Consider the following 10,695-nt stretch of genomic DNA (forward strand, 5'->3'; position numbering starts at 1 on the left):
TGGAGCGGTATCAGTGGGGGGTGAGGAGCGGTGACAGAGCAGGGGGCATTATTTTCTAATGGCACTTCATTCGCACCAGGCAGATCGCACGGCTTTCCGCCGCAATACCGCCTTCGCAGTCCCACGCGATTGTGGTTGAAAACATGAATAGGTTAAATGATCCCAGAGGCAGATGCATGATCGGATTTGTAGTTGCACTATAGCTGTGTGAAAGCAATTAAAAATATTTTATTGTTCTAAAACAGTCTTAAATTAAAGTTCTTCATAATATTAACCTCTTGCCGTCCGCCCGTAGTAAAAAAACTAATTAAATGTCATTGTACCTGGAATAGTCCCTCTACTCAACTGCAGCAAATGATTATTGGAAGCAAGTTATACTTATGTCTCATTACACCTAAGAGATAGATCAGCCATCAGTGTAACATTCTCTGCTCTCCCCTTTTCTCACCAGTAGGCAGGGGCTGGAAAATTCTGTTGTAGGTTATCAGGTGAGATCTCAGACATGGTTTAAAGTGGACTTTTACACCCTTTCACTAAAAAGCACATCAGTTTACAGCTCTAACTTAACCCCTTCGTGACTGACGACGTACAGTGTACGTCGCCAGCATCGGGATCTTACATTCATTAGTTAAACAAACTTGTACTAACAAATCGAGTTCATCCACTTCCTGGAACAAATGATGTAATGTACAGAAGTGTTGCATCCTGGGAAGGTTATATCAGCAGTCCATTGCTGGGAAATCTCGCCTGTAATCTCACGAGATCTCAGGGAAAGGCATTTTCCTCCCCTGAGATGATGTGCATGGTCACATGTGCCAGAGTTCCAGGAAGTCAAGGGAGAGAGCTAGTAACCCGTCCTTAGTTAACATGGCCACTGTCAGAAGACTGGGAAAGAAAAGAGGTATGCAAAGAATAAAAAGCCATTATCAATGGTATTAGCAGTTATCTAGAAGTATGTGTTTGTAGGTTGGGATTACTAAGCATTTCTAAAGGTTTCTTTGTTGTTATTTTCAAGATATGGATAAAGGCTTCTTGTTCTTACCTGGGGATTCCTTAGAAGGTGCTATCCTGGTTTAGGCATAGGGGCTGCTTTTTGAATTTGAAGACCACATGCTTAAACTTTTCCACTTTGAGTGTAAGTCCTGTAGATGCAAGGTCTTCTCGGCCTTTTATAAGGTTGGTGTGCATCCTGATGACTGCTTAGCATTAGTCTCTGGTGGGGATTGTGACAGACACCGTTTTGCTGTAACAAAAGCACCGCAAGCTTTTGTTACAGCAAAGATATACAGCAGTTTAAAGTAGAACTCCTTTAACGCGTGCAGTGGGGATACACAGGGACAAAAATAATAAAGCTATACTCGCCCGATCCTCTGAGTCAGCTGGCTCTTACAGTGGCCCTTCCAGTCTCACTCCCTCTCTGCGCCAGTGGTCTATGGATCCTTGAGTCATCACATCCTATACACTGTTTATAGGACATGAGGACGCTGAGACACATAACAATCCTTCAGCAGAGGAGGAGACGGGCTGGAGCACTCTAATAGCCAGCCGGCTGCAAGGTTCAGGTGTGTATAACTTTGTTATTTTTGCACCTAGACCAAAAGGAGCACTTAACCCTTGCAGTGCAGGATTAGCCCCACTGCAAGGGTTAAGAAAAAGTTTACTCGGAGTTCTTCTTTAAAGGTGGAACCAAACGTTCGCAAGCGCAATGCAACCCTGCCCACAACAAAGATGGCCGCCAAGTGCTTTTTGTGGGCAAAAAGGTGCAGTGAGTACCTGCACCTTTTATGCCCAGAAAAAAAGCACTGGCCACACTAATATATGTTCAGGGGCGTGACGGTGTATTGACGTGCCAAGCCATGCCGCCGCACTCGGAAAGCAGGCGTGATCACACTGCGGGTGGGGGGCATGGCTGTGGAGCCATGAACTTCAATGCACCGTCATGCCCCCTCCCGCCCCTGAACATATATTAGTGTGGGCAGTACTTTTTTTTTTTTTTTCTGGGCATAAAGGTGCAGGTACTCACGTCACCTTTTTCCCCACAAAAAGCACTTGGCTTTTTTGCCCACAAAGTCTGTGTTCCAGAGCGTTTAGCCTCTGGAACGCAGAGCAGCCGGCTCCCTGTGTTCAGGGGCGGGAGGGGGCGTGTCAGTGCATTGAAGTCAATGGCACCGCAGCCACGCCCCCTGTAGTCGCCTGCACCCGAAACACAGGCACATAAGTGCCTGCGTTCTGGTCCAGTGCGATCTGCAAAAATAGTGCTTGCGTTATTTTTGCAGATCACACTGGACCAGAACGGATAGGAGCTGGTCACCTTGCGTTCCAGAGGCCGAACGCTCTGGAACGTAGACTTTGTGGTGCGAACCGGCCCTAAAGGTGGAAGCGATGTGTGTTACATCACTTCTGCCTTTAGCTGTCATTTCTCTGGCTGCTATAGCCAGAAAAGCTGGTGAAGCAGATCTCTGTTTCATCAGTTTCTTTGGGGGTCCCAAGGTGACCTTTGGGGTCACAAACATGGGAGTGTGAGCAATGATTCTAGGCCCATCAATCACTGATAACACTAAACTGATGAGTAAAAGCTTTTTTTTAAAATATTTTCTATTTTGTTTTCGGAAAAAATAAAAAAGTTTGTTAGTACAAAAGTGCACATTATACATCGAAGAACATTGTGGTACAATGGCTGTTTATACAATACATGTAAAAGCTTTTAAAGCGTCACCTATGGCCAATTTTAGGCATGGTAGTTTTTTGCGATTTCGCGGGCGCAGACAATTTTAAAGCTTGACATGTTTGGTGCCTATTTACCAGACATCAAGCAAAACAAATGGCAAACGCACTCATCAATTTGTTACCAGCTTTACAGCAAGGTGCACATGGAAAGGGCTTTAAACAGTAACAGCAAAAAGTTTCCCAGCACACTCACCAGCCAGCATGCAAAAAATCTTGTATCACCGCTAAGGTTAAAAACAGAGGTGACGCATGGGGGGCTGCCGTTGTGATGTGCGGGTTCCTTTGTGCGTCCCTGTGCCTTTTTAAGGGAGGTTGGGCTTCCTCCTGACAAACCTGCACCCAATTTTATATTTTGCCACATGTGTTCCAAGATGGAGACTCTCATAGTTTAGAGTTAGGACCGCACTATATAGAGGTGCCTTGGCGCGGCTGTGCGGCTTTCACATTTTCTGCAGAAATTTTTTTGCTTGCTGGCTGGTGAGTGTGCTGGGAAACTTTTTGCTGTTATTTACCCGACGTGACCCCTTTTTCTATATTTTACCAAAAAATGGTGTAATAATGTTTCATAACATAAGGTAGGGAAACCGGTTTTGTTTTTTTAAAAATTTTCAGAACTTTTTTCGTATAGTAAAAAAATAAAAACCACAGTTTTTAAATACCACCAAAAGAAAGCTCTATCTGTCCCCTAAAAATGCTATAAAATGTATTTCAGTACAGCGTTGCATGACGGAATAAATGTCAGTCAAAGTACCGCAGCGCTAAATAATTAAAAATGGCCTGTATGGGAAGGGGGTTTAATACCCCAGTCAGCAAGTGGTTAATCAATTCTTAGATGTTATGACACGATGAGCAGTAAATAAGTGTCTGCACACAAACTTCTTCTGTTCATTTTGTTCTTGCAGTTTCTGTGTCATTGACTATAATGACTCAAATCTCTATCTGCATTTTGCAAGCATTTCCCAAAACTGCACAAGTATGATGGGAAATGTCTGGATTAGGTTTGGAAGTTGAAGCAGGCCAGAACATCTTGTGTGATCTTCAGCTAATTAGTCAGAATATGTGGCCCAGCAGTTCCAGAAGTGCATTGTAACCAATAATATGTTTAGTAACAAATCCCGGTACACCGTGCGCCTCTTTTATTTCTCTCCTAAAGCCTGATCTTTATAGGAAATCTATTACAAAGGTATTTGTATTTGTTCTGTTAAAGTAGTGGATGCAGCATGACCTTCTTCTTGATCTATAGATAGCAGCAACATTTTCAGGAGAGTAATTGCTTGCTGTGTTTTAGTCCTATTTATATATATATATATATATATAATATATATAGAACATGTTCAGCGAGCTGCTATGCAGAACGACTGTTTACCTTACAGTAAACTCCATAGGGTATATTCGTGTTTTATTTTAGAACCGTTTGTGTGCCCTGTAGCGCTGGCTGTCACTTCTGTTCCTGAGCAGTTTGTTATTTGGAGTGCTCAGAGACTCTGTTCCCATTGGAGAGTGTGTGGGTGTATTGCTAAATTACACACACCTCCCAGGCATCCCAGCACTGCTTTTCCCTAATGATCTGCTTTGTGCAGCTACTTGCAAATAATACCAAGCTTAGCAGAATAAGTTTTCCCACTTTAAAGTTGTTTGTGTTTCCGATTCCTTATTCGCAATTGTAATTCATTGTTTGTTTTTTTTTTTTTTTGCAAATTTTTTTTTTCAGATTTGATTTGGCAAACTGTAACGTAAATGATGACTTTGTTAACAAGATGAACCCTCATCACATTCCTGATGTGGTAAGTTGTATTCTGTCCCCTAGATGGCACCCTCGGGTTTAGAAATAAACTGACTGCAATTTCAGCTATGAATTTTAAGTTCTGGGCTAGACGAAGCTGTTCCTATGGTTTACAATGCCGGGTATGTTTGTACATATAAACTATCAACCGTCTCACTTTGCTTTAGGACAGGGTTAGGCAAACTGCGGCCCACCAGCTGTGGTGAAACTACAAATCCAATCATGCATCTGGAGAGTCACACATGTGTCTGTCAGCCTTGCAATGACTACTGGAATTTGTAGTTCTACCACAGCTGGAGGACCAAAGTTTGGCTACCCCTGCTTTAGGATATCACTGATTTGACAGCCTTCCCTTTTTCTGGTTGCCTTTTTCAGGCAACCAGAAAAAGATGTCAATTCCCACCAAAAGCTATGACCTTTGTTAGCCTTAAAAGGATCCTCTGTATGCCTTTCTCTGAAACTAGTTGTTGTTATACAGGATTTATATAGTGCCAACAGTTTTCGCAGCACTATACAATATAAGGAAGACATTACAGTTACAATACAATTTTTGGTCCTGCTCACGAGAGCTTACAATCTAAAAGGGAGGGACAAGTGATAAAAAAGGTGGTAGCTTTGTGGGAATGAGTTGTTTGAGAAAGTGATAATTCAGCGGTTAGGTAGAGGTAGGATAGGCTTCCCTGAAGAGATGAGTCTCCAGGTGTCCCCTAAAGGCAGACAGAGTAGAAGATAGGCAGACAGGCTGGGGTAGGAAGTTACAGAGGATGGGAGAGACTCTTGAGAAGTCCTGGAGGCAAGCATGGGAGGAGTTGACAAGAGAGCTAGAAAGCATGGGGTCATAGGCGAGCAGGAGGTCTTAGGAGGAGCGCAGAGGACAGTTTGGGTGATACTTTGAGACAAGGTTAGAGATACAGCCGGGGCAGAGTTGTGGAGCTTTGTAAGTGGTTGTTAATATTTTGAGTTTTATTCATTGGGTGATGGGAAGCCAATGGAGGGATTGACAGAGGGGGGTTGCAGACACTGAGTGGTTGGTAAGGTGGATGAGTCTAGCAGCAGCATTCATGATAGACTGAAGGGGGGATAGCCTGTGTAGAGGTAGGCCAATGAGGAGGGAGTTGCAATAGTTAAGACAATAGATAACAAGTGAGTGAATGAGGAGCTTTGTGTTTTTATTGGTTAAGAAGGAGTATATTTTGGAGATGCTACAGAGGTGAAAGCAGCAGGATTTGGATCAGATGTGGGAGTGAAATGATTTACTGTGGCCTCAATTCAGAAATAATCTATTCCAGCTGCTATTCCATTGTCCATTTAGAGTCGCTGTGTGGCCAGTGAGGGAACTCTTTTTAGACAGGGAGTGTTAGAAGGGGTTAGTCTTTGAACTCAGGGAAAGCAAATCTAGTTTTTGGAGAGGCACACAGAGTAGATTCTTCAGGCTTATGAAAGTAGGTATCAGGTGGCATCTGCTTTTAAATGGCTGACAGGCTGTTTCTCCATTGGGAGGTATTGGGAGCCATGCTGTGGTTGTGTGGAATTGCCATTTCAGTCTTTCACGTGCTAAGAAGGGGCGATGAAGAGATTCTCATTTTTTAAGTCTCCCATTTGGGTATTAAAGGTAAATACAGTAAACCATTTGCACAGGTTTTTTTTTCTCCACAGATAGATGCCCATCCAGGGCAAAGTTCCTTTTGTAAGAACTCTGCTTACCCACTGATAAAGTCTTCCTCTTCCTCCTCCTCATTAGTGCTCAGAATGAGAACCTGTCACTTTGCCCTAAATGGGTGTAGATATGAATAATGCTTAGAACGGTCAATCTCTTGTCTCCATGTTTATATCCCCCAACCCTTCTGCACTCGCCTTACCTCGCAGCTCCTTGCTCCTCTGCAACCGGTGCTATAATCAGCCCCGGCCATGTACAATACTCAGACCTAGAGACTGACTGCTAGGCCTGGGCACCGTCACAGAGAAGCAGGTCACGTGCTCCCCCATACCTGGAAGTACCGGGGGTTCTCACTTGCTTTGGAGGAGCAAGGAGCATTGAGTGAACCCAGGTAAGGGGTTTTTGAGGAGCGGGGGCGCCTTTCCAGAGTCACTGTCATTGACACTATAGATATTGTATTGTGTGTGTGGCCAGTATAAGGCTACTGATGCCGTTTGGTAACATTTTAGGTAATTCCGTCACAAAAACATCCGGACTGCAGCTATAAACTTTTTTTTTTATTTTTATTTTTTGCAAACAAGACTTCCAGTTTTTAGCATACAAATTTTAGCATAATTTGGTGTTTGTTACATTTTTGTCCAGAGATTGTAGCCATTTTAGCGCACTTGTAAGAACACATTTGAGTACTATTCATGATACTTTTCATGATACTTTATTTGCACTAACAGCTAAATTTTTTGGACAAGCATTCGGGGTGTCCCCTTCTTCTCGGAGTACTGCTTGGGTCCAGAAGAAGGCTACACACCCTGCAAGCTTGTTTGAGCTGTCTATTAATGACAATAACTGAATACTCGTTTTAGGCTTCGATGCACAAGGCCAGGCTCCTGAGTTCGAGCCCTCTTGATTGTGTGCAAGGAATTGCTTGAACCCTGATCAGGGGGGATTGTTGTGCCCCTGAAACACTTTGACTAAACCTTGTCATCTTCCTGATAATTGTGGAATCAATAAAGTACTATTCTGGACTCTCACGGTGTTGTTTTGGAGCTTTGTAGTGCTCGTCTACAAACTGGGAAAAAAAAAAATCACAAATAGTACTCAATTGTGTTGCTCAATTTTCGTTTTTGCCAAGGAAGTCTTTGAAAGCTTCATTTTGACTGTTTACTTTAAAGAACAACTCCAGGAATCATTTGTATTAACCCTTGCAGTGGGGCTACTCCTGCACTGCAGGGATTAATTGCTTGTCTTTGTCTCACATAAAAAACAAGTTGTACTCACCTGAACCTCAGAGCTGACCAGCTGTCCCATCACTCCCTCAAGCCTCTCTCCTCCTACGCTTCAGTAATGTTATGTCTCTCGGCGTCCCCATGTATATTGGACGTGATGACTCGAGGATTCTTAGGCCGCTGCAGCAGAGGGGGAGCAAGGCTGGAAGGACCAGTCTAAGAACAAGCTGGCTTGAAGGATCAGGTGAGTATAGCTTTCTTATCCGTAGACAAAAGCGATCAGTTAGCCCTTGCAGTGCAGGGGTAGCCCCACTGCAAGGCTTAATAAAAACATTATCTCATACCGGTAAACAAAAACTCTGGGATGTAAAAATTTGAAAAAAAACTCTGGGATGTGAAAAAAAATAAGTGCAATATATTCAGCTGCCTTAAGATGCTGATGCTCTTCTATATCTTCTTGAAATAAGTATATTATGCTCAACTTTAGATGATGTGGTCACTATAGGTCTGCCTGTTGTGTCAAGATCTGTGAAAATCCAGTATGCATCAGTTCAGTGCTGTCTGGCACTGCTACAGTTAATCAGCATCACTAGAATCATTCAGCCTTAGATTGCTTCACTAAACTCCAGCTGTCATTGTCGTAAACAGCTTTTTACATGTTCATTGTTTTTCTGGCTGTAGTCGCTTACACTTGGGAGGTCCATATTTCAAATGTTTCTGGTATTAATAGGTGAAAGATTAGCGCACGTAACATAGTCTGTTTGGAGTACAAACTTTACTTTTCAAATGATTTCTTTACAGAAATGTGAAACAAGAAATGCAGCTATGTTTCAGTTTCATATGAAAGCTTTCTCAAAATGCTAAAACATTTTCTATTCTAAATTCTGACTTTTATTCAGGGTCAGTGCTCCAGAAATAAGCCAGACAAAGCCCAACGAGAAGCATCTTTAGAAGGAATCTAGTACTGCCCATGTATTTCTATCATACTGGTGTTCTTATAGTTGCCTTTTCCCATCTCATACAGATACTAATCAAGAAGAGCTATGATCGGGCCAGGAGACAGAGGAGGAGAAACTGGAAGCTGAAGGAGCTGGAGAGAGACAGAGAAGACATGGACACAGATGATGAAAGGTCTCTATTTACTAACCATCTGGCTCACAGTTATGGGTTGTGGTATATTTCTCAATTTTGGGTGACATGGTCCTTTTTTTGTGTGACATGGTCCTTTTCAAAGGTCATCTCCATTTTTACATTGCAAGTCTGTGGCATGTATAAGGAAAGCTTCTTCACTTTACAAATGATGGGCTTGTTCACATCATATAGATCAGTGTGTTTTTTCCCCCTTTATATATATGTGTGTGTGTGTGTGTGTGTGTGTGTGTGTGTGTGTGTGTGTGTGTGTGTGTGTGTGTGTGTATATATAATTATATATACATTATTGTGTGTAATGTTAATAGGTAAGCCGTATTAGTCTAACATGTAATATTTAAAAGATACGCTTTCGAGAGTTAACCTCTCTTCTGACTTCTTGCGTCTGACCTGAAGAAGAGAGGTTAACTCTCGAAAGCTTGTCTTTTAAATATTATGTTAGTCCAATAAGAAAGGTATCATTGCAAACTGCAATACTATGTTTTTGTTTGTTTGTTTTTTTTCCATCCATCCACACACACATATTTTAATTTTGTTTTTTGGATAGAGATAATAGAAATGTGAATTGTCGTTGCCTGCTTCTGTTTTATTACAAGATGTAACAGGTTTTCTTCAGAACGCCACTCTTCAGATATTATTGTAAGGGATGCTTAAATGTTGGACATACTAGCTGAGAGGCCACTCATCCATCCCTGGTGGTGGTAGATAAAATTGTCATATACGCTCAGCGCAACGCTTCTGTAATGTTTGATTTTAACACTTGTCTTGTAAAGAACATTATGTGCAGTCTGGTGACCTTTTGTGTTATGAAGATCAGTTTAAAGAGCTCTTCAGTGATTTCAGTATTTACGTGTATTATCAGTGAAGGCAATCCAGACAAATGAATACAAGTATCTTGTTTACATGAAGCACTGCGCTCATTACTTTTACATCAATGTATCTGATTTCATTTGATTGCAAACACATGCTTCCTATTGCAGCATTAAGTTAGCTATTCAGTGTTTTAGAATGCTTCATGCTATACAAATATTGAATATGGTTAAAATGATTTTAACACTGAACTCCATGCAGATACATAAAAATTATCCAGTTATACATTCAATAAAATCATTAAATGCATTTTTCCATGTAGCTAGAATATGGACTTGCATCTGTCTTCAAATCAACCCCCTGTAATTTCCTGCACAGCAGCACTTTGATTGGGGAGGCAGCAGTTAATCAGGGTTCTTTGGATTTGTCTGGTGCTGCTGGTCTAAAGGTGGCCATACACTTTACAACCCTCGCAAGACTTTTAGCTTGCGAGGGTTGTAAAGTAATTAAAGAAAGGTACGATCTGCCCATCTTGGACAGGCAGATCGTACTTGCGATCATCGCAAGCCCACCCCCCTGAGGGGCGGGCTTCCGATGACTGCAAAAACATGTTTTACTATTGTGGACTGCACAGGGATTAGCTCATTAGTGTGCTTCTCCTCTTTCACTGTCCAGTTACAGGCCACATTGGGTCTAAAAAAAACAAGAAAGAGAGCACCAATCATGGTGCAGTAATTATTTTGAATGTGTCAATAATAAAAGTATTTCACTGACAACTCAAATCCTTGCACATATCGCATATAGGAAGAATATCACTGGTAGTGGTCACCTACTTCTAAGAACAGCAGGGAAGGAACCTGGCACTGGAACGCACTCCACCTGGAACACAGTGCTGCAGCGTACATTGCGCTCTCCCGCAGCTTGCCACCTTCCACCTGTGCTGTGTCATGCCATGTGTATTGAAGGGTTTCCCTTTAATCAGCCTCACAATCATTTCCCTGTTATACAAGAGGAACTTTATCAACTGTTATGAAGACATTGTTTATATTTTGGGTATCCACTTCAGCTCAGTTCCCAGACAGAGGGCAGTTGATAGTATTTAAGTTGATCCATAATCCATGTTGGGCTTAACCCCTTCATGACTGAGGCCCTTTTTTCATTTTTTGCACCCATGTTATATTCCACATTTTAGGCCTGAAAATGACATAAAACCCCCCAACATTATATATTTTCTGAATGCCAAGACCCTATAGAATAAAATGGTGGTAGTTGAAAATTTTTATGTTGCGCAATATTAGCGCAACTCCTTATTAAACCCCAAAATTTAGTGACAAATTTAATTAAAT

At 42.0% G+C, this 10,695-nt stretch overlaps 1 protein-coding gene across 3 annotated transcripts in view; it reads left to right on the forward strand.

The window, feature by feature from the left end:
• NMD3 (NMD3 ribosome export adaptor) overlaps positions 1 to 10,695 on the forward strand; it is a 68,801-nt gene that overhangs the window by 51,464 nt on the left and 6,642 nt on the right. For all 3 annotated transcript variants that reach the window (XM_018553964.1, XM_018553963.1, XM_018553962.1), the window contains exons 13-14: positions 4,439 to 4,511; positions 8,415 to 8,521. In XM_018553964.1, the coding sequence (XP_018409466.1) occupies positions 4,439 to 4,511; positions 8,415 to 8,521 (180 nt within the window). The remainder of the gene's footprint in view (positions 1 to 4,438; positions 4,512 to 8,414; positions 8,522 to 10,695) is intronic.

The sequence above is a fragment of the Nanorana parkeri genome, unplaced genomic scaffold (assembly GCF_000935625.1).
Source record: "Nanorana parkeri isolate BGI_ZX_2015 unplaced genomic scaffold, ASM93562v1 scaffold136, whole genome shotgun sequence".
Taxonomy (NCBI): domain Eukaryota; kingdom Metazoa; phylum Chordata; class Amphibia; order Anura; family Dicroglossidae; genus Nanorana; species Nanorana parkeri.